This window comes from Marmota flaviventris, chromosome 6, assembly GCF_047511675.1.
Source record: "Marmota flaviventris isolate mMarFla1 chromosome 6, mMarFla1.hap1, whole genome shotgun sequence".
Lineage (NCBI taxonomy): Eukaryota > Metazoa > Chordata > Mammalia > Rodentia > Sciuridae > Marmota > Marmota flaviventris.
In genome coordinates, this window is record NC_092503.1 from 76,623,542 (window position 1) to 76,649,119 (window position 25,578).

The 25,578-nt window shown below is 33.9% G+C and overlaps 1 protein-coding gene across 2 annotated transcripts in view; it reads right to left on the reverse strand.

Moving 5' to 3' along the window:
* The window catches only part of Cyb5r4 (cytochrome b5 reductase 4), an 86,603-nt gene that overhangs the window by 48,002 nt on the left and 13,023 nt on the right, over positions 1-25,578 (reverse strand). Inside the window, exons 3-6 of one of the 2 annotated variants that reach the window (XM_027928191.2) lie at positions 21,366-21,466; positions 17,814-17,895; positions 5,879-5,908; positions 822-876 (exon numbers count right to left, since the gene is read on the reverse strand). In XM_027928191.2, coding sequence (XP_027783992.2) covers positions 822-876; positions 5,879-5,908; positions 17,814-17,895; positions 21,366-21,466 — 268 coding nt within the window. The remainder of the gene's footprint in view (positions 1-821; positions 877-5,878; positions 5,909-17,813; positions 17,896-21,365; positions 21,467-25,578) is intronic. The other variant, XM_027928192.2, reaches the window with a different exon arrangement.

Consider the following 25,578-nt stretch of genomic DNA (forward strand, 5'->3'; position numbering starts at 1 on the left):
AGAGCAGGCACCCTTAACTTAAAACTGTCATAAAATAACTTAAAAGTATAGCAGAAATGCCTCTGTAAGAATAATATTAGAAAGCCGTGGGGAGAAAGGCAGGAAGAAAAAGAACTTCAGAGAACACAGAGGGTCCTGAGAGCATTTGAAATGTCATCAACAAAAGTGTACAAGTATTGCTTAATTTGGTGTTAACTGTTTAAGACAACTAGTGTCTAATACATTTTGAAAGATTTCCATTAACAATTGATAAAAACAAACTAGATTTACCAAAAAACTGTATTGCTGAATTATGGTATGGTTATATCATGAAAAGCAAACAAAAAACACTTTCACAGAATAGTTGAAGACCTAAGAAATTGCTCACAAAATATACTATAATACCAACATTACAAAAACAGAGTTATATGAAATAGGTATTATATAAACCAAACTGGAAGGAATAAGTCAAGTGTTAAGAGTATGTAAGTTTGGGTGGTTACAACTGATTTCATCACTCACTTTTGTATTTCTTTGTATTTTTATATTTTTCACATTTTATACTATGCATGTACATTTTTATAATCAGAAAAATATTTTTTTTAAAAATTTAAGTGTTGATATTTAAGATGGATCAAACTTCAGTTATATTTATAACTCACATTTAGGGAAATGCTCATTCTCCAACAATGCGTGATAAATGAGGCACTATAATTCATGAGTCAAAAAAAGAATGATTAATAGTAAATAATACATCAAACCCAGAACTACTTTCTTTTTATGATGTATGCATTTTGTGTAGAACAGATTTAGCTTTGATAATGTAAAACAAGCATGTATACCTTGGGGAACTAGGACCTTCTTTGGTAGATATCATTTGGCTCTTGGGAAGCAGGCCTTCACAAAGAAAAACAAAATAGCAACAATTCATCTTAACAACATTAAATTTTTTTCAGTTAACTTCTTATTGATATTCCATAAATATATAAAAGGATGTAAAATGAATTTTCATACACTAAAACATACCTTTATAGCCAGCACCCTCTTCAATCTTCTTTCTAATAGCTGCCCCTCCCAAAAGGACAGTCACTATTATGACTTCTAACACCACTGATTACTTTTTGCCTGTGTTTGATAACACCATTAGTGTATTAAGATGCCCTTTTCAACTAAAAGGCACACAAATAAGTCATAAAATGCACTCTCTTTTGGCCTGGCTTTTTTGTCTTACATTAAGGACATTATAGTTCTTTGGGCAAACAGCAAGGTTGATCCATGCTACTGAATGCACCAGTAGTTTGTTTGTTTTCTTTTTGTTACTGAACAGTACTACACTGCATGAATATATAACAATTTATTCCACTGAGGGATGTCCGAATTATTTCTATATCGGGGCTATTATGCATGGTGCTGTTATAAATATTCTTGCACACACATATGTATATTCTTAAAGAACATATAACTACATTTCTGGTGAGCATCTGAGGTTTATGTATGTTTAACTCTAGTAGCTACTGCTAAGCAACTTTTCAAAGTGGTTGTACTAAATTTATAATTTTTGCCACATTGAGAGTTCCAGTTGCTCTACTATCTCACTAACATGGAATTCTTTTCTATTTTACTCCTTTTTTTTTTTAAATCGTTTTTTGTTTTTGGAGTTGGAAAGCTGGTTTTTATTATTAATTTTTAAAACAGAATAACATAGAAGCTATTTTGATATATTTATATAAGCATGGAATATATCTTACTCTAATTAAGTATTTACTCATTCTTGTGGGTCTACTTCAGCATGGCATTTTAAAGGTACTGTGATGCTGACTGGTTACCACAAAACTATAGGTGTAATAAAAGGCAGGGCAAGCATTATTCTTTTTTCTAAAATGGCAAATGCAAGAAAAGATAATCTTACTAAATCATTTAAGAAGTGCTATAAGATATAAATTTATGTGAGAAAAAGCCATCAACAGAATTCATAAATTATAAATCAATTTTCATCTTATATGACTTGATTAGGATGAGAAAATCTGAATTTTAGCACAGTGTAAGCACTGTGATCTTATAAACCACTGTTTCCTCTTCCCCAAAACTCATGAGACAATTTCCAGACCTTCTTTAAAAAAAACTACACAGTGAAATAAGCCCAATCCCCAAAAACCGAAAGTTGAATGTTCTCTGATACGGGGATTCTAACACACAACAAGCAAGTAGGGGTGGACAGAAGTTTAGTGGAACAGACAAAGGGGAATGAAGGGAAAGGAGAAGAATAGGAATAGGAAAGACAGTGGAATGCATGTGACACAACTTTCTTATGTACATATATAAATATATCACAATGAACCTTCACATTATGTATAATCACAAGACTGGGATCCCAGTTAGAATAAGATATACTCCATGTCTGTATAAATATGTCAAAATATACTCTATTGTTATGTATATTGAAAAGAACAAATTAGGGCTAGGGTTGTGGCTTAATGGTAGAGCACTTGCCTGGCATGTGTGAAGCACTGAGTTCAATTCTCAGCACCACATATTAAAAAAAAGTCCATTGACAACTAAATACATATTAAGATATATATTAAAATACATAAATGTATATTTAAAAGAACAAATTTTTAAAAAACTATACAGTACCATAAAAAGTACGACATTACATAGAGTAATGTCATATGCCAAAGAAATGTGTCTTGATTTCAACATTTGCAAAAAGAAAACCAAAAACAAACTAACCAATCCTACAATATCTTTCTGGATAAGTTGAAAGAATATGGGGTAAATGTGAAGTGGAAGAAAATAAGTAAGTAAAATAAGGTGGATTGAACAAACATTCTCCCTCCCTAAAATGTTGGTAATGATTAACAGTGATTTGAAGGTATTAGGTCTCTTGTGGAATATGAAAGTAGTCTATCCCACTCAGTATTTTAAGTAACTGTTGAAATAATGACACAGAAGGCATGCAAATCATATTCACAAACACACAGACTTATCAAATAGATTTAAATGAGTCAAAGTGTGAGGCAGCTAATAAATATAGATAAGTATTCTAATACTATAGGATACAAGTTACAAGTGGTAATGATGCTAGACAGATTACTTCTGGAGTATTATTTTCCTTTTTTTTTATATTTGTTCTAATTAGTTAGACATAAAAGTAGAATGCATTTTGACACACCATACATAAGTGGAGTATAATTTCTCATTCTTCTGATTATACATAATATAGAATTACACCAGTCGTGTAACCATTTATACATAATGATTAATAATGTTGGATTCTTTCTACTCTCCTTCCTACTTACAGACCTCCCCTCCCCTATTTCTAATCCAAAGTACCTCTATTTACCTCCCTAGCTACCCCTTCCCCATTGTGAATTAGCATCCATGTATCAGAGAAAACATTTGGCCTTTGGTTCTTTGGGATTGGCCTGTTTTGCTTAGCATTATATTCTCTAGCTCCATCCATTTACCAGCAAATGCCATAATTTCATTCTTCTTTAACGCTGAGTAATATGCCATTGTTTATATATACCACAGATTCTTTATCCATTCATTCATTCATCTATTGAAGGGCACCTAGATTGGTTCCATAGTTTAGCTTTTGAACTGAGCTGCCATAAACACTGATGTAGCAGTATCAGTGTAGTATACTGATTTTAAGTCCTTTGGGTATATGCCAAGGAATGGGATAACTAGGTCAAATGGTTATTCCATTCAAGTTTTCTGAGGAATCTTCATATAGCTTTCCAGAATGGTTACACCAATTTGCAGTCCCACCAGCAACGTATAAGTGTACCTTTTCCCCCACATCCTCGCCAATATTTATTGCTGCTTGTATTCTTGATAATTGCCACTCTGACTGGAGTGAGATGAAATCTTAATGCAGTTTTAATTTACATTTCTCTAATTGCTGGACATGTTGAACATTTTTCATATATTTGTTGACCGACTGTATTTCTTCAAAGGCACCAAAAACATACATTAGAAAAAAGATAGTCTCCTCAACAAATGGTAGTAGGAAAACTGGAAATCCATATGTAGCAAAATTAAATTAAACCCCTATCTCTCACCCTGCATAAAACTCAACTCAAAGTGAATCAAGGACTTAGGCACTAGAACAGAGACCCTGGGCCTAATAGAAGAAAAAGTAGGCCCAAATCTCCATCATGTTAGTTTAGGCCCAAATTCCTTAATAAGACTCCTATAGCACAAGAATTAAAATCAAGAATCAATAAATGGGATGGAATCAAACTAAAAAGCTTCTTCACAGCAAAGAAAACAATCAAGAACATGAAGAGAGAGCCTTCAGAAAAATTTTTCCCAACTGCACATCAGATAGAGCATTAATCTCCAGGATATATAAAGAACTCAAAAAACTTAACACCAAAAAAACCAATTAGCCCAATCAATAAATGGGCTAAGGAACTGAACAGACATTATCTTCCATTTTGAAGCCTAACTCTAACTGGTATATTAGTTAAATACAGTACATCCAAAGGAAGGTAACAGGCACATGCGGTGGGAAAGAAAATGCCCAGTGTTACTAATTTTTAAATCTATTTCAATGGGGTTCATTCATTCTTTTTTAAATTTTAATTAGATATGTATGATAGAAGAATGCATTATGACTCACTGTACATGACTGCAGCACAACTTTACATTTCTATGGTTGTACACGATGTAACATCGCACCATATGTGCAGTCATACATGTACCTAGGGTAATGATGTCCATCTCATTCCTCTATCTTTCCAACCCTCATTCCCCCTCCCCATCTTTCCTTCCCCTTTGCCCCATCAAAGTTCTTCCATTTTTCCCATGTCCCCCACATTATGGAGCAGCATCCACTTATCAGAGAGAACATTCAGCTTTTGGGTTTTTGAGGATTGGCTTGCTTCACTTAGCATGACATTCTCCTACTCCATCCATTTACTTGAAAATACCATAATTTTATTCTCTTTTAATGCTGAGTAATATTCCATTGTGTATATATACCACGGTTTCTTCATCCATTCATCTATTGAAGGGCACCTAGGTTGCTTCCACAGTTTAGCTATTGTAAATTGAGCTGCTATAAACACTGATGTGGATGCATTACTATAGTATGCTGATTTTAAATCCTTTGGATATAGACCAAGGAGTAGGATAACTGGGTCAAATGGTGGTTCCATTCTAAGTTTGTTACTTTTGTAGTACCACAAAGGAGTCCATCATCAGATAAAAACTAAATCCTTAATTTAATACAGTATAATACCATCAGACAACAGCTTCAGGTATCAAAAATTGCATAAATTCATGTAAAATACAGACTATTTTCTCTAATCAAAAAGAAAAAGGTAATTCATCCAATCTGGTTTATTGGCTGCATTTCTATAACTTTCTTTTTCAAACACAGAGAAAAATATGTCTCTCCAAATGTACAATAACATAATTCAATCAGAGTAACCCCATGCATTTCATGAATCAGTATTCATCAACACAGCAAATTTTGGGGAGGATAGGGTCATTGTCAGTCAAAATTAAGAGTCATACTAAATGGCTGAAGAAGCTAGCACAGACTGGTAGATTAAGCTATTCAACATCTGTGTATAAACAATGAAGGTCAGTTCAAATGCCTGAGGGCATTGTATCATTCAGCACCATTTTAATCACCACAAGTATTCAAGCTTTGGGCAAATGAATATGTGTTCAGAGAAGTCACAGAAAACACTACTGTGAAAGTGAATAATGGTTGGAATAAGGGGCCCAAAATATTCTGTCAAATCCTATTTAAGCCTGGGCAAGTAAAGACATCTTTTGGATTTAAAAAAAAAATCTAACTTCTCCAGACAACTCTGTCATATAATACTGGACATAAGCATGTGAGTATGATATATTTTTATTATAAATCTGTGTGACTTACCATTTAAGACTCTCTTTTCCTCACGATAGTCTGTAGGGCGATTTGGGGGAGGAAAAGTCAGTTAAGAATACTATCATGTCAAAGACAACATTAGAATATTTGATTTAATCCTCACAGCCTTTCATTCTTAAAAGTCTTTTTTTTTTTTTTTTTTTTTTTTGGTAAGTCCTGAGGACAGAAATGAGTCTAATAAATAGATGGCCTTTGTTTAAACTAAGTGAGTTTCATCTATAAAGACAGCCAGGCCATTTCTCCAGATGTTTGTCTCTCATTTCATTGGGCCTTTTTCTACTTCTTTGGTCACTTTTTTCTAATATCTTAGTTAATCACTTTCTTTCTTACCCTACTTTATGCTGGAAATAAAATGGAAGGCTTTGGAAACTCTAGGCAATTGCTCCATCACTGGGTTATACTAAATGGCTGAGGAAATTAATTCCTCTAGTAAGCAAATAAAACCCAGGTTTAGTCTAGGATATCATATTCTAAATTAGTATAAACAGATTTATGAAACTATATTCCATAAAATAAAACACACATGTCAACAACCCAAAAAAATGCAGTTTATAATTTTTCTCTTTTAGTATTATCAACACTTAAAAATCATTATTATAAGATTAAAGTAGCTGAAATAATGAAAATACGTTAAGACTTTCACATGCATTTTGAATGTAATTATTAGTGTTAAAACCCCCTAAAAATTTAACAGGTTTGTTTTTTCTCTCTTTTTTTTTTCAGGATGGCAGCCAATTTCACAAAGCTGTATCTTAAAAACTATAAGTGTATTATCATTAAGGTCACATCACTTGTTAAATTGACATTACCTTGTTTTAAGAAAAATAAAACAATGTCAGTAGAGGGGGCAGAGAGAGAAGAGAAGAGGGGAGGGGAGGGGAGGGGAGGGGGGATAGTAGAGGATAGGAAAGGCAGCAGAACACAACAGACACTAGTATGGCAATATGTAAATCAATGGATGTGTAACTGATGTAATTCTGCAATCTGTATATGGGGTAAAAATGGGAGCTCATAACCCACTTGAATCAAAGTGTGAAATATGATATATCAAGAACTATGTAATGTTTTGAACAGCCAACAATAAAAAATTAAAAAAAAAAAAAAACCAATGTCCTTAAGTCAAAGCTTCCAATTTTTTTGTCTTCTAATTTCTAATCATCAGAAATTCCACAATTATTTCTATTTGACTTATCCATCATATAATAAGCACGTCTAAGGAGGCCAGATCGTATTCCTTTCCATTCTCCCCATTTTACTAAAATCACTTTATGACAGAAAGTAATCTCAATAACATAGTAACGAAAAAATCCCCGCCTTTAAGGATAAAAATTAGAGGGTAAGGGCCTGAATGAAATCCACCACTTTCAACTACAAATCAAAGATAGAATTTGTCTCCCTTGAAAATTGGCCCTATTTTTGACATGCGGTTGTTTAATATATTTCAAAAAGACATGAGACTTAAAATATACTTAAATTATCCCTCAAAATGAGCTTTGTTTGTCAACCCTCAGATAAAAATCTAATCTTACAATCTGCAAGGAACACAGATGTCTCCCCCTGATCACTTACTGTACTCCAGTTTTATCTATCACTGTTAATGCATCTGTGATTCTTAATCTTATAGTAAACAGTAAATTCACAACACATAAGCAAATAAATCTATCTTCAGTGTACAACACAGATAAAAGTTTGATCTTATTTATCATGAAAACAATTTGTTTTTAAACTAAGAGTTACACAAGATTTTGAAAAATTGTCCTGATATTTTTTTCCTAGGAAAAAAACATTATTTCATGTGATCAGTTCTTGACTTAGATGAGTTGAATCTTTAGAACTTTCTAAATTTTGCAAGATTAGTCAATGTTTTCCTAAGCATTTTTTACTCCAATATAAGAAGTACCAGTTAGTATTACTTTTAAAACTGTTTTTAAAAAAACTAAATCATAGAAATATAGACCACTTTTTACTCTACAGCATACTTATATCTCAATAATTTTAGTCACAGGAGATATTTTCTCCCTTGAATAGAAATTTGATACTCTCTCTTGATAGTTAATTCTATCATTTGGTTGGCCCCATGAACAATCAAATTTATATCTTCTCATAATGTTGGTTAATTACTCTGAAAAGAGCCTCTACTCCTGAAGAGGTCAGAGTCATTAAGAAGGCCTGACTTGTCATCTGTCAGCATTCTACTCTTCATTAGTAAGGGGACTAGATGAGCATTTTTAACTGTGACCCAAACCTGGTTCACCATTACTGAGTAGAGCTCCTAGGGTAAAGAAAGACTGTTTTACCAGCACACTCATCCTTTTAATAAATATCTATTGATAATCATCTTAACAGGGAAAATATATTCAGATTATTTATACATAAAGATAATTTGAAAGATTTACAATAAAACTATAATAACATGGTTACTTTCATGTGTGCATGGGATGGGAAAGGTCTGATGGGAGACTGTTATAACAAGGAACTTTTTGAATCATAAGAATTTATTACTTATTAAAAAATAAAAATGTTTGTTCTTTTTAATATTATGTGATAAGATTTATTAAAAAGGTAAGTAGGAGACATTGTAGAATCATAGAATAAATTATACTTGGAAAATTTAAAGGACTACACTGAGGAAGTAGTATTTTACTGTTTTGAAAATATAGGCATTTGTCAGACGGCCCCCCAAAAAAGCATTCTATAAAGAAAAATTCTGAAAATTTATATTTGAATGCTTTTTATTCATCTTGTAATTACATTTCTCATATCCTTTTCTTATTCCAAAAGGTTGGTATTATGTAACTATCAGATATGAGATCAGTCTTAACACCATGGATCTTATTCACAAAGTTCAAACTTTGCCATTCTAGATTCCCTTGACTGTTTACTCTCTTTTTTTTTTTTTAATAGACTTTTTTTTCAGTTGTTGATGGACCTTTTTCCATTCATTTACTTATATGTGGTGCTGAGAATCTGACCCAGTGCCTCACACATGCTAGGCAAGTGCTCTACCACTAAGCACAATTCCAGCCCTTGACTATTTACTCTTGCCAGAAGATTCACTGGTTCTCTATAGTGTGTTTAATAACCACTGTTTTCTCATCTTCCATATCTCTAAACAAAACTTGTCTTAAAGAAACACAATGCTAATTCTTGCTTTTGTTTTGAATTACATATTCATTACTCAAATCTTATAAAATTTAATAAATTCTATGCTTTTAAGCTATCGTTAACCTATCTTTCCTGTGTTCATCTTGGTAAATACCTTCTGAATCTCCTTTATATTCTATATATCTCTTTTAACTTCAAAGGCTGGGGATTACACATTCTCCTAGAGGCAGTTTACTAACAGAATTAAAATGAAGACTTAATAGTTAAAAATAAAAAGCTGGGTATGTAGCTCAGTCAGTGGCAGAGAACTGACTTAGCATGTGTAAGATTCTGGGTTCAACTGTCAGCACTGGGGGGAAAAAGGGTTTAAACATATATCATGAAAAAAATCCCAGGATTAAAAGATTTAAAAGTACCAGATACTTACATATTCTACAATCAGTTTTTCCTCCACTGTTCATTTAATTATCATACTATATACCACACTTCCAGAAGTTTATATTTTCTTCCTCAGTCAGCTAACCTCATCATTTTTCATTCAATTCTCCAATTTGTCAGTTATTTTCCATTCCTGTCCTATCCTCTGAGTGTCTAACAATTTCTTCATCGTGTGGAATCACCTACACATGAATATACACCTTTAAAAATCATTTTTGCATGATGTTATGGTTTGGATCTGGAATGTCCCCCAAAGGTTGGTATGTTAAAGGCTTGGTCCCTGGCTGGTGGCACTATCAGGAGGTGGTAGAAACTTCAGGAAGCAGAAGTGAGTCACTTTTGGCATGTCCTCGAAATCTGTATCTTGTCCCTAGCCCTTTCCTCTGTCTCTCTGCTTCCTGGACATCATGAGGTGAGTAGCTTTCTCTTACATATGTTCCTGCTGCTATAATATTGTGCCTTTCCTGAGGCCCAATGCAATGGAACCAGGTGATCATAGACTGAACATTTGAAACCATAACCCAAAATAAATCTTTCCTCCTTTTAAGTTAATCATCTTATATATTCTGTCATGGCAACGAAAAGGTGACTAAGACATCTGAAAACAAAACAAATGCTGACACAAAATGTCAGTCAGGCACACCAACACCAGAAGACACACTTCCTATTTGGGTTTGCATCTGCCTCCTAACCAATTACATTTCCCTTTAATCTTTCTGGCAGAAATCACCAAGATAATGGGCCCTATAGCAGCATGAACAAATTAAGTCAGCCAGATTGAGACAGCAAATCTGCTCATTTAGTAAAGCCTTTCACTATGACCACTTCATTATGACCACCTGTCCCTGCTCTCCACTAGTCTTGCTTCTCCCCTACCAGTTAGCCTTGAAGCTTGTGCTTTGTCTACCTGAATTATATCATTTTACCAATGAAGAAACTTAGGCTCCTTATAAAAAGAGCTCTGGTTTTACAAGAAGTTGAACTGCAAGCTGGCAGTTGGCCCATTTAATAGTTTTCTTGTGCATATTAACCGTGCTGTGACAGAACAGGACACCTGGAAATTAATGACTCATCATCTTATTGGTGAAATGTTTATCTAAATCTCTGACTCTACACATGCCAGGGTTTGACTTGCCTGGGATGAACCAGAGAGCTATCCACTGTCTTCAAACCAGCTTAGCTTGCATGTGCCACTAATATATATATATTTTTTTAAATAAAGAACTACTACATGCAAGATGTTTTCTCCATTTCAGCTCTACTAACATTGGGGGCTAGATAATTCTTTGTTGTAAAATTCTGTCTTGCATTGTAGAGTATTTAGTAGCATCCCTGACTTCTTTCTATCCACAGAATGCTAGTAGTATTTAGTTTAGTTGCTATAATCAAAATGTCTCCAAACATTGCCAAATGTTCCATGAGGAAGAAAATCAACCCTAGTTGATATAGTGGTTAAGAACAAAGTAAAATAAATTATTCAAAAGTGGTTAACATTATTAAAGCAAAAAGGTGCCTATGATTTCTTCAAACATTAGGCTTCTCCAATTAAATAACTCTGGGTTTAATTCCCAGTATAAGAAAGGAAGGAAGGAAGGGGAGGGGAAGGGGGGAGGAGGGAAGGAAGGGGAGGGGGGAAGGAAGGAATTATAAAAGAGGAACTCAAGTTTTGGTAAAGTATGTACACATATAAGCCTCAGTATCTTTGCTTTTCAAATGGAAGTGTAATAAAAGCTCTAAATCCTTCCACCTTCAGCTATTCTACTAATCTACAGTTCTAAATTGTTTACAGTCATTAAATGCTAGGGAATGACCATGAAATCTAAAAACATAAAGCAATAGAAACTACAATAAAGCAAAGAGAAATTAAGAAGAAACATTTCTGAGACTACATGATGCCACTGGAAAATATAATTATTTTTTAAAATATTATATTACACTTATGGGTTAGAACAGTGCTGTCCAAAAGAAATATAAGACAAGCCAAATGTATAATTTTAAATCTAATAACAATTTAATGAAGTAAAAGAGAAACAAGTTAAATTTAGTAATAGGTTTTGACAATATTTCCACAATATTATCATTTCAACATGTAAACAATGTAAAGATTACAAATTATTTTACATTCTATTTTTTCCAAACTGTCTTAAAATCCAGAGATATTTTATTTTAAATTTACATTATATCTGAATTTGTACGAGGCACATTTCTATTGCTCAATAGCCACATGTGGTTAGTAGCTACAGTAATGACAGCCAAAGAATAAGGGCAGAATAAGAACTCATTTTTCATCTTTATCAAAGAATGAAGTGTTCCACTATAGAAATTACCATAATTGAAGCTTATCTTTTCAAGCAAAGTTTCTTCTTTATTCGTTATTAATAATACTTCACAAAGCCTGATATAAACCATAATACTTTTAAACAAAGGATTATAATAAGCAAAGCTTATTCTTTGCTTAGTAATAACACTATGTTGTATATTCTGAGTCTACTCACTGTCCTGTTTTATTCCTTGAATCACAGGCATAACACCAAAGCCACAATAGAAACCACCAAATAAACTTAGAACTAACATAGAACTGCCTAATTTGGTGATTCCCCCAAAATGCAAGTTCTGGATCCCTGCACTGGGGTCTGACAGCTCACCTCATCTAAAAATTTCAGGCTATCATACTGAAAGAAGCCCATGTATAAAATTCCTCTTCAGTATATCTACCACCTCCCCCACCAAGTTCCATTTCAGCAACAGTCTTCTTTCACCATCACTTAGGAGTTCTAATTGTAAAAGAAACACATGCCCTGGTTTGCCACAGGTTACTCTCTATTGCCAGCATAATTACTAATAGAGCCTGCTTTCATCCTTAAAACTGTCCTAGTTTGGACAATTACACAGTTATACCGTCTAATAGTCTCTATTGGTGATTCTCAGGCCAGCAGAGACTGATGATTCATCGTTACCTATGATGAAAGGCATACAAGGGGTTGTTAAAACAGCTTTCTTATTTCTGACACATTCAATCTTCCTCCTTAGTTGCTTTGTCCCTTTCATAATGTCTCCCTGTTCTGGTCAGCCTGGAGTTCAGGCTCTGTTACCTAATAATACTTTTCCCTAATCCACTGCTGTTTGGTCTAATTTGCAATCTTTCTATGGGTGGATCTTAAGTCTCCACTGTTACAGAAGTCCCTTTACTTACAACCAATGCTCTTCTGGTTTGTAAAATTCTTATCTTTGCTTCCTAATGCCTTGCAAGTTTTCTCATATCACCATCCACTACTGGCCTCACCCTAGCAAATATTCATGATCCCAAAAGATTTTATGGTGAAGCACAGACTGATTCACAACTCCACTCTTACAGGTCCTGTTAATAATAAGAATAATCTATCAATTTTCACAGAAATACAAGCATCTTTCATGGTAAAATAGATCACTGCATACTAGTTTATACCCAGTAACTGTAGAGATGTATAAAAGAATCAAAGGAACAGAGGGGCAAATATGGCCACACTCACTTCAATTTCCTCCATCATCTGTTGCTTCTTATGTAGCAAATATTATTCAATGCTTACAATAACATTAGGAAGTTTGCTTTTTTTTTTTCTTTTTGCCATACTGGGGATTGAACTCAGGGCCTTGCTCATGTTAGGCAAGTATTCTACCTCTCAACTATATCCCCAGTCCAGGATATTTATTCTTAAACCCCATTTTATTGATGAGGAAAAACAGTTTGCTGGATTTTTGTGTTTTTTTTAAAAATTTTTTAATTTTTTAATATTTTGTCTTTGGGGGTCTTTTGCTGATATTACATAACTTTGTTTCATCTTTGTTACTGAATGATTTTAGGTTGTCAGTTATTTTTACCTCAACATTTTCAACATACAATTCCACTGGCGTCTACCATTGTTTTAGTAAACTGGCTACAGTAGCTAGTAAATAAAACTAGATCTCAATGTTCTAACTAATGGTTACCTATCTCTGGCTACCTATTTTCTCATTATCTTTGATATTCTATAATTTCACTACAAAGAGTCTATATGCTGCTTCTCTTTCATTTACCTTGTTTCCGATTTGCTGAACTAGCTAAACTTAGATTTATACTTTTATCAATTCTGGAAAATTCAAAGCCACTGACCCTTCATATGTTGCCTCTTCCTTATTCCTACTACTTCATTCTGGAAATTTGATTAAAAGTGTTAGATTTTATTATTCTGGTGTTCAGGTTTCTTGCATATTTTCTTGTCTCTGTGTCACATTCTGTATAAGTTCTGCTTTTCAATCCTGCTGTTTACTGAACTCCTCTACTATTTTTGATTTATTTGACTATTCATGCTATATACTTTTTACTTTCACCAGTTTCATTTTTCATTGCTAGATGCTCTAGACAGTTCTTCTTCAATTCTACGTGGCTATTTTCCACTCATGTTACCAGTTCATTCTTATTTTCCCAAATATTTAAAACATAATTATCTTCATTCTAGATAAAATTCTAGGGGTGAAATTCTGCAATTTGTTTCTGATTTGTTTCCTCACGTGTTCTCAATTTTTAAAAAATAAATGACAGTGGAATGCATTACAATTCATATTACACATATTGAGTACAATTTTTCATATCTCTGGTTGTATACAAGGTATATTCCCACCAATTCATGTCTTCACACATGTACTTTGGATAAAAATGTCCATAACATTCCACCATCATTGCTAACCCCCTGCCTCCTCCCTTCCCCTCACACCCCTCTGTCCTATCTAGGGTTTGTCTATTCCTCCCATGCTCCCCATCCCTACCCCACTATGAATCACACTTGTTATATCAGAGAAAACATTTGGCTTTTGTTTTGGGGGGATTGGCTAACTTCACTTAGCATTATCTTCTCTAACTCATCCATTTACCTGCAAATGCCATGATTTTATTCTCATTTATTGCTGAGGAATATTCCATTGTGTATATATGCCACATTTTTTATCCATTCATCTACTGAAGGGAATCTAGGTTGGTTCCACAGTTTAGCTATTGTGAATTGTGCTGCTATAAATACATGGATGTGGCTGTGTCCCTGTAGTATGCTGTTTTTAAGTCCTTTGCATATAGACGGAGGAGAGGGATAGCTGGGTCAAATGGTAGTTCCATTCCCAGTTTTCCAAGGACTCTCCATATTGCTTTCCATACTGGCTGCACCAATTTGCAGTCCCACCAGCAATGTATGAGTGTACCTTTAGAGAAATGGAAATCAAAACTAATCTCAGATTTTATCTCACTCCTGTCAGAATGGCAGCTATCATAAAGACAAACAACAATAAATGTTGGCGAGGATGTGTTCTCAAATTTTTTATTGAGCACTAATAACTATCTGATCTATATCTATGGGGTTTTAGGGATTCAGGATGAAATGTGTTACTTGATTAAAAATTTATGTATATATTTGCCAGGAAGCCTATGAACCTATAACAAGAGACCATTTTACTTATTGGTTTGGAGTTTCTGAAACCACATGGGTGTGATATTTGAATCCCAAATGCTTATTCCAAACTCAAAAGTAGTACATTTAAACTCACAGGTGGGTAGGACTGAAATCAGCTAAACCAGAACACACCTGAACCTAAATTTCATAAATAACAAAATGCTTAAGCTATTGAATTAGTCAGCTTTTCATAACTGTGACAAAAAAAAAGAAAGAAAGAACATCTACAGAAAAAGAAAGTTCCTCCAGTCAATGACCTTTTGACATTATAAGATCAAAAGCCTCCATGCAAAACATGATAACTTCCCCAGTAAAAGAAACATGCAATCTGTGAAGAGGCATGATGACCATCTATGCCTGCATAAGACAAATCTAAAACTCCTCTTTCTCACCATTCAACAGACAAAAAGCTGCTCCCACCTCTTTCTATAAATTCACCTGCTACCAAGAGATGCAAGAGGCAAATCTGAGCTTAACAGTTCCTGGCCTCCTTGCTGGGTGAATACTGCAAAAATCTTTCTCTTTTTCAACACCCAGAGTTTCAGTAATGGCTTCTGTGTGCAGAGAGCAAGCCCTTGCTTGGTATTAAATTCTCAGAAATTTCTTTTTCCTCTTCTCCATCACCTTGTAATCAAGATTAAGACAGAAAATACACTCCAACATCTCAAGGATGGTCCTGCCAATTATGAAATCAAAACTGTCTTCCATTCCTGTGTGACTATGGAAATTCCTATGTGGCTCTAAGTTCCTAGTATCTACATAAGGGCTTGCGGAAGTGGGGGGTTATCATTCTTGATTGTTACTCGCCCTGACTTTTTTTTTTTCAATCTGGGAATTTCCTTATGAGGAAATTTTCTGCATAAGACAAACCTAAAACTCCTGTTTCTCAACATCCAACAGACAAGAAGCTGCTTCCCTCTCTTTCTATAAATCCCCCTGCTACCAACTGATGCAAGAGGCAAATCTGAGTTTAACAGTTTCTGGCCTACTTGCTGGGTGAATACTGCAAAAATCTTTCTCTTTTTCAACACCAGAGTAACCTGTAATTTAAAATTATGTTTGTTGTATTTGATCAAGCATGCTGAAGATAGATTTCTATCATTTCCAGAGAGGTAGAAAAAAAATTAGAAAAGTCTTTTACTAATTAAATTTCTTCTAGGGGGTAGACACCTATGTTAGTTAGCTTTCTATCCTGTGACAAAGTACCTGATTAAACAACTTAAAGAAGAAAAGATTTATTTTATACCATGGCTCATGGCTTTCAGTCCATGGACACTTGGCGCCACCACTTTGGACCTTTAATGAGGCAGATCATGGAGGGAGGCATGTGGCTGAATAGAGATGCTCACCAAATTGAGACCATGAAAAAGGGGGGGGGGGCGCCCAGCAACAAGATATAGTCCCCAAGGGCACACCCCCAATAACCCACTTTCTCCAGCTGGTTTTACTTCCTACAATTTCCTCAACCTCCCAATAGTTTACTGAGCAATTAATCCAACAATAGACTAATCCATTGGAGAGGTCAGAGCCCTCAAGATCTAATCACTTTCACAAATCTCCACTTGCATTGGCAACCAGTCCTTTAATGTATGAGTCTTTGGGAAACATTCCAGATCCAAACTACAGTCATACCCAAGGAGCGTGACCATACTTTCTAATCACCCTTAATGGCATCATAGAAGAACACATGATCTTTACTACTAGATTATGAAGGTACATAACATTGAGGATTGGGTAAAGTTAGTTGTTAAGAAATTTTGGTTAGTATCATCTCTCCTGCTGGGACTTAATTAGTCAACATAGGAGCCAATGTAGGTGCAAAAGGGATTAGTTTACAAAAGTAAGTAGGTTTAGAAGAATTTTCAAACATGAAGCTCAAACTTATTTACTTTGTTATATATACATATTGCTTATTTGTTTTGCAGTGAGAGGAAGGAAAATAATCCTTACTTATCCTCTATTCCACTCATTGTGCAAGGGAATTTATTCACATGAATTCCTAATATTATGAATCATCGTACAAATTAGAAGTAGAAATTGGCTTCAAGATTGCACAGCTAATATGTCATGGTGCTATGGCTCAAATCTAGATACACTTATGCTAGTTTCATTCTATTGAGAAGCCTCTGGCAATCAATTCTTCAATTATAAACTCACTGAAATAAGTAGCAGAAGATTCTGGTTGTACCAATTTATTCCTAATTTGAGTGTCAAGATTAGGAGTTACTCAAAAGAAATGACTAACATTCCTTCATAGAAAGGGATTATACAAGCTATTTCTTACACTTCAATTCCATGTCTAAAATTCTCAAAGTGTGCTCTTCTGAAAGAAGGTCAGGAAGTAAGACATGACTACTTAGATTATGGAGCCCCAACTCAGAGGTAAGGGGAAGAAAATGATTATATTTGAAAGAAGTTTAATAGAAGAATGGGGTATTCTATATTAAGGGCCTAAGGAATGTGAACAATCAGATAAAGTGGACACAAAGAAGGAAGGAAAATCTTACTGTATAACTTTTCATATTTTTCAGATTTTTTAATCATGTGAATATATCACAATCAAAAAATTTAAGTCTAAAAATCAACCCTAACTAAGTATTGTTGCCAATCTTCCCATGTAACAACAGACTAAGAGACTAATTAAAACTAAACAAAGGGTAAATAAAGTTTTCTTACTTTTGTAATGCTTACTCCTTACACTATGAATTCTCAAAAAAAAGTGCTAAAATTTTAAAACAAAGTCACCACATAATTCTTAAGAAGAACTAAAATTAAACCTTTAGTGTAGCTAGAGCAGAAAGATAATGAAAATGAGGAAAATACAGTGATTAATTTAAGTCTATTTATTGAACTCCAAGGGGAAAAATACTGCTTATATATCATACATCAATAATGCCAGTTTAACACTAGCATCACTTACTTACCTTTTGGGATGGCAGGTTTAACTGCCATTCTGCCAACCAGGCATTCTTTCAGCATGGATTCATAATTGACCCAACGGTGAACCTGGCATGGGAGATAAATGGCAGAAATGCAACATAACTCTAACTCACAGGATGCTCTTATTTAATTATGAACAAAAAACAACCTTCTGAGACTGCTCTGGGGCAGTTTCACTTAGCCAACAAGGAGTGACAGGAAAGCAGAATAGACAAAGACAATTTAAAAGAGTGTCCTCAAAGTGTGCTCTACATACTTCTGGAAGTTTTTAACACCTCTTTAAGTATACACAAAGTCTAAATTAGTTTCATGAGGATAGTGAGATGTCACTCACCTTTTTCACTGTTTTGACATCAGCAATGATGCTATAAGCAACAGTGGGCAAAACTGCTGGCATCCCACTAATCAAGGCAATGGCTCCTAAATGTTCTAGTAATCTTTATATTCTTTGCCACCACAGACTTAGGGGGATGATATTTAAGACTATCCTACACAAAATATAAAAATTATTAATTTGATTAAACTTGGACAGTTTAGTGTGGATATTTTTAGATTCTGTGTGGCAAAATAGGAAGGTCTCAAAACATACTTCTACTATAAAGTATGATGATCATCTTAAGGAAAAACACATAAGAAATTGCTCAATCTGCAAACTGAATAGGGCTTTTCTCATGAAAAATCATTTATACATGAACTTATAAGCAAACTGGATATTCGGATTTGGGTATTTAGCAGACACTTTCTGAAAATGAGCAAAGCAAGAGGTACTTCAAGGAAAACAACTGACAATATTTGCTGCCAGACAACATTGGTGGGAATTAGATTTAAATAAGTTTTTGGTTGGCACCTTCTCAATATGCATTAAAAGCCTTAAAATAAATAGGTCTTTCACTCATATATTTAGGAATTTACTTGAAAAAAATATTTGCATTTACACAAAGATGCAAATACCACGACACTCAATCACAGCATTATTTAAATAAATGAAATGCTGGAACAATCTAAATATTCAATTGTAAAAAGATCAGTAAAGGAAAATCATAATATATTACCCAGCAAAATACTATATAAACATTAAAATAATCAGGTCAAATGTTGATATCAGAATCTTTATCACCCTGAGTAAATAAGTAACACTAAAACAGAAAATTAGTTTACAAATATAAATATCTTACAAGAGGCACTCATTTATTAACATAAATTGAAATTTAATTTGTCAAATATTTATGGAGCATCCACTAATGTATAAAAAAACTATCTTTGAAGGAAATGGTTGTGGTAGAACTTAAGTAAATACATAAAAAAAAAGATAATCAGGGAGGAAAAGGCATAGAATTGGTGAAAAACAGCAGGCACTTCAGTTTGCTCAAAGCAGAGCAAACTGATTTACCCTAATATATTTTATTTTTTGTTATATTTATTTTATTATATTTATTTACCCTAATATATTTTCCTTAGGGTGTTAAATATCAGGTAAATAACTAAATTTATTCCACTGTCAGTAGTGACCCACTGAAAAGTTGAAGAGCAAGGTGCTAAGACAATGGTCTTTAATAAAACTAATCTAGGGACTAGGGTTGTAGCTCAGTGGTAGAGCACTTGGCTAGCATGTGTGAGGTACTATGTTCAATACTTAGCACCGCATATAAATAAAATAAAGGTCTACTGACAACTAAAACAGTATTTAAAAAGAAAAAGAAAACTAATCTATCTGTCAAGTTATTTAAACTGGTTCTTAAGATACTGAGCAGTATTAAAATAGTAGGGCTAAAGAAGGTGATGATGAAACAAGGCAATGGGAAGGGAGAAAAACGTATAAGATTTAAAGTCATCATTGGATTTGGCCAGTGACTGAATACTGGGGCAGAATGAGAGAAGGCAAAGATTATTCAGTGCCTTCAAGTCCCTGTTATAAAGACAAAAGAGGAGAAAATAGGAAAGAAGAAAAATTGATAGCATTTGAGAGCACACTGAGTCGAAATATCAACAGGTTATCAAATTGCTCATGAGGCATTTGGAAATGCAAGACAAGAGGTCAGGAGTGGGATCAAAACTGGAGACAATTATGAAAATAAAGAGATTATTTAATAGTCTTTGTATGACTCAAATATTTGGCACAAGAAAAGTTTTATATTGAAAGATCCAAGAAGCTTTATCACAATTTCTAATATACAAAGTTGTTTACTTTTATGGTGAGTGAAAAGTCATAAATAAATTTCACTGGTCTTATTAAAGCCAAGGGGAATGTAGCAATTTGGTAACTACAGTACTGGTTTAGCAGCCAGACTTAATGATATAGTAGTTCTTATAACTTCTCCCAAAAAAACTTTCCTTAAATAAGGCCCATATAAACTCGTAACATGAAGTAAGACTAGATTTCACTGAAAATTATTATTGAGAAAGAGTACATCCAGCATCAAGGCAGATACAGGAGAAAAATGTGACAGACAAGTTTTAAGGCAAATATTCCTAATCCTTTTTATTTGGTTTGCATTGCTAGATAATAACAAATATCAAATGACAATGGGAACTTCCTTTAAGACAGCAATAAGTCTCCCAATGAAAATGCTATTACAACCAATATGCAAACATGACTTTTCTCCAACCCAGGTAGAACATTAACAGCAAATGAGATTCTGTCACTTAAGTAGATGTATTCTAGTACTTTTAAATATTAAACAAATTATATTTACCATAACCTAGTCGAAAAACAAATATTAACATAAATTTAAAAATAGGAAGAACAGAAACCAAATTATATTTGATAAAAAACAATACAAAATAACCCAATCTAATTCAGGTCTCTTGAATGATAAAATCCCAGTACTATTAACATGGCTAATTATCATTAAAATACAAACAAAAACATATGTGAAACAAAGGCAAATTTCTATCCTTCTAAAGATTGCTAGAATAACAGTTGAGAATAATTAAAATATTCTGTGTAACTTTTTTAATGTATAAGAGCTAATATTTACCTAAATATAAGGCAGAAAGTAACTAAGTATCTTCTGAGATACTCATAGACAATCTTTGCTATCACTCAGAAAAAAATAACTTTTCTATTCATTTAATCAGACTCATCTATCTTTCTACGTGATATGCAGATTCAGTACAGTGAGCAGGCAGAATGTATATACAATCCCTAAATGAGGAAAGGCTAAGAATAGAGAAGCTAAGTGACTTGCTTAAAGTGAGAGACTCAGCAAGTTAGCAGCAGGTTTCAATGTTCCTTTTTCCAATCTTTACTGCTTTCTGTAAATCAATTACCATTATTATAAAAATAATCAAGACTTGGTAAATACTTGCCAAGGGGGAAGCAGCAAGTAAGCCAAGGATTTGAAACCACCTTGAAAGTTTTAATACAAAAACAAATTAAATGGACAGCTGCTACTGTGAACATCTGCCTATATTTCAAGATTCAAGTCAACATATCTGAAATTTACGCAACTATTTTTTTCTTCCTAAAAATGTCACAGTGCTAAATCTATGAGCACTCTTCCATTGTATTACTTCAATTACTTTCAGTATCTTACCTGATCAAAAAGGTCAGTACCATCTGATCCTGCTGCTCTCATCAATTCATCTTCTCCACCAGGATGAAACTCCATATATGAGCTGACATTATAAACAAACCCTATATCAAAGCAAGAAGAAATAATATCCTCAATAAACTTCTTAAATATTGTAAAGTCAATACAGTAAATCTTTTCCAATACATTTTATTTAACAAATTATTAATTCAGAACTGTAAAGGGTCTGAAATTTCACTATACTTGCAAGCCAATAAGTTTACCTGCCAGTTTCATGGGCCCCGGCAGACTTGAAGGTTGGAAACAAAGAATTGTTTAGCACTCACATCAATAACTGCAATATTAATATTTGTACAAGTTCCCTGAATTCCAATTCCTATGAAGCTATGAAAATGACCCAGTAAGACCTGTTCCTTCAGGAGAGGCTCCTTGAGCTTAGGAAACTTCAATCTTTTATAAAGGACAGTAAGCACACCTATCCTTATTCTAAAGGGAGATATTATCTATATTATATAGAACCATAAGCAAACCTGCTCTTTGTTCTAGAAGCAGATACTTTATCATCCAAGTTTGTTCACTATGCAAACATACCTGAAAAGATAGTCCATAACAAAAAACAATGTCTGCTTATAAGATACACAAAAATGCAAATACTCATAGAGGATTGCCTCCCAACACAAAATGATGAAACTCTTTATGTGTACATAATTTTTGAAAGTAAAACATGCCCAGAGAGTCTACACAGCAATAATATTCCCTTCTATCATCCTCTATTGTCTTGGTAGAAGGATCTGGTAGATAAAGAGGAATCAAGATCTCATCCATATGCCTGACCTGATTCAACACAGGTGACCACTTCGGTCTATGAAAAGTAAGTCCAACTCTTCTTTTCAATTGTCCAGGAACAAAGATTTATAGTTTAGATTTTAATCTTTAGCTTTTCCCTAAATATTTATTTAAGTTATTCATCTATTCAATTACATTTTTATCTTTGAGAAACAGGGAACAAATAAAGCAGACTATCTCAATGAATAACCTTCTGAAAGAAGTGAGCTGCTTTTTAAGTATAAACAGTACATAAGTAAAAAGCACATAAACCCAGCCCTAAAGGCACCTTGAAAGTGTAATGAAAACTGTATTTTTTAAAATCCAAGATAAGCCTCTTTTCATATGATGACCTCCATGAATTTAAAAAACCTCAGATAACTTAAAATGTTCCAAAGATATAATTATCCTGAAAGGAAAGAAGAAGCTGATTTCAGTCCCAAGAAAAGTACTGAAGCTTTTCCACCAGTTAAATTTTTGAAAATAACCAATTAGTCCAGGGTTCTTTATAAAACTGCCTAAAGGCAAGCACAAAAGGAAATGAATTAAAAGAATCTCTTTCAGAAGTCCTCCAAAGAAGTTTTAAAAAACTAGTTAAGTCCTACTACATTTCTCCTTCTCCATCAAACTTGTTTGTATTGTTTAATGCTCCAAAATCAAAAGAACACAAATGTGATGGTAATGATTAAGATTAAAATTATTCCCAGTAGGATTCTTAAAACAGAAGATTCATTCCAAATAAGTTTCAATCTTTCTCTGCAATCTAGTCTTGACCAGAGCTCTAAAATTTCTCAGGAACAAGATCTTTACAACACATGATCATCTGTGACAAATGTCATGTTTCACAACCAGTTTTTCAGGTAGCTTTAATAGTTGTGTCAGCCAGTAAAGCATAAAATATCCCACATATGTTCTCTGCTGCCTTATCGCCCCTTAGATTGATGCCCCTCATAATCCTGCCTTTTTTTCTGAGACCAGGACCTATGGACCTGAAAAACATCCCATCCTTTTCAGACAGACAAAATTAGGAATGCTTACAAAATCCTTCACGTAGCAATTAAGTCTGTTAGACAGTATTTCAGTCCAAGATATATTAGATTCAAACACACTTAGTAGTATTAGTAATTTGCTCATTATGACACTTAAACCAAGCTCCAAAAGGGAACTGGTCCATTTCCTCTGATACACAGGCTTTTCCCTTCCTCTTTTGTCTCCTTCCTTTTCTTCCTTTACAAAACCATTCCCTAACAATTAAAAAGTTGGACCCTTAAATGTGGAATAAAAAAAATCACAAAAATTTTATGCTTTTTCCCATCATGCCTTATTATGCTCTTTGTTCATTTATGGCTTTTATTAAATAAATCTCTGGAGTACAATGTTCTAGCCTTTTACCTGTTCTTAGCACCTAATCTTTAGAAAATAATTTCTTAACCCTCTTAAGTTTCCAGTGACACAATTCTTAAATTTCTTCCTACATCTCTTATTGCCCAGATGTGGCAGATTTCAGCAGCCAACTACCATTAAATAGAAATGAATTGAGAGAAGATGCGAGACACAAAATGGTGTCTGAACACTGGAAGATCTTTAAAGGCAATTTTTAGTTTGCTCTCTCATTCAGCCCAAGACTCACCTCTACCCCACATATAGATAGAGGACCATCCAGTGTCTATTTGAGTAATTCCAGTGTCTGGGAGTGCACCACCCTTCTAAAAGCTCAGTTCAAGGATCAATATCATTTTTTAATTATTTTTTTTTCTTATTACACACATAGAGCACAACTTTTCATATCTCTGGTTGTATACAAGGTATCTTCACACCAATTCATGTCTTCATACATGTACTTTGAATAATAATGTCCATCATATTCCACCATCATTGCTAACCCCCACCTCCTCCCTTCCCCTCACACCCCTCTGTCCTATCTAGAGTTGTCTATTCCTCCCATGCTCCCCGTCCCTACCCCACTATGAATCACCCTCCTTATATCAGAGAAAACATTCAGCATTTGTTTTGGGGGAATTGGCTAACTTCACTTAGCATTATCTTCTCCAACTCTATCCCTTTACATGCAAATGCCATGATTTTATTCTCATTTATTGCTGAGTAAAATTCCATTGTATACATACACCACATTTTTTTATCCATTCATGGATTGAAGGGTATGTAGATTGTTTCCACAGTTTAGCTATTGTGAATTGTGCTGCTATAAACATGGATGTGACTGTGTCCCTATAGTATGCTGTTTATTTTTTTAAAATATTTACTTGGAATACATATGTTCTTTTATTTGTTTTTTTTAAAGAGAGAGAGAGAGAAAGAATTTTAATATTTATTTTTTAGTTTTCGGCGGACACAACATCTTTGTTTGTATGTGGTGCTGAGGATCGAACCTGGGCCGCACGCATGCCAGGCGAGCGCGCCACCACTTGAGCCACATCCCCAGCCCTAGTATGCTGTTTTTAAGTCCTTTGGGTATAGACGCAAGGAGAGGGATAGCTGGGTCAAATGGTGGTTCCATTCCCAGTTTTCCAAGAAATCTCCATACTACTTTCCATATTGGCTGCACCAATTTGCAGTCCCACCAGCAATGTATGAGTGTACCTTTTGACACTTCTCAGACAATGACATACAATCAATCAATCAATATATGAAAAAAATGTTCATCATCACTAGCAATCAGAGAAATGGAAATCAAAACTACTCTAAGATTTCATCTCACTCCAGTCAGAATGGTAGCTATTATGAATACAAACATCAATTTCACTTTTATGATAACTAAAAATAAACATTAAAAACTGATATTTCCATTCTACTCAGAAAGTACTCTTTCCATCTTGACAAACACTGTCTAAATTTTTTTAGGTAAACTTTTAATATTTATTTGCTTTTAATTTAAGCTCCCAATTATCTCTGATAAAGACTGCAGATATCTTACAATAAAATACTTACCAATAAGTATGTGTCAATTTCTGTGTGAAAACTTTTAAAATTCACAGCAAGATGTGTAGAGGAAAATATACCAGTTGCCTAACAGTTTTGCTATGAATGAGCTTTTAATACAATGTAGACTTGAATCTCCTTTCAGCCAATGTGAAGAGCCTAGTAATCATGGTTTCATTATCTGATCTTAACAAATATTAAGATAAACAAACAAAAATAGGGAACTCATTAGTTCTTTTAAAGGGAGAAACTCTCTTTATACTGTGAAGAACAGTAAGTCTTTATAAAGGGGAAAATGAGCACCTGATTGGTATTACAATTTAACCAATATATAAACATTCTTCATGAAGACTTCCTCCCATTCTCCTAGCCCTACGTAATGGGAGGATAACCTTCTGTCTATATAGATTTGTATACCCTAGACATTTCCTATAAATGGAATCATACAATA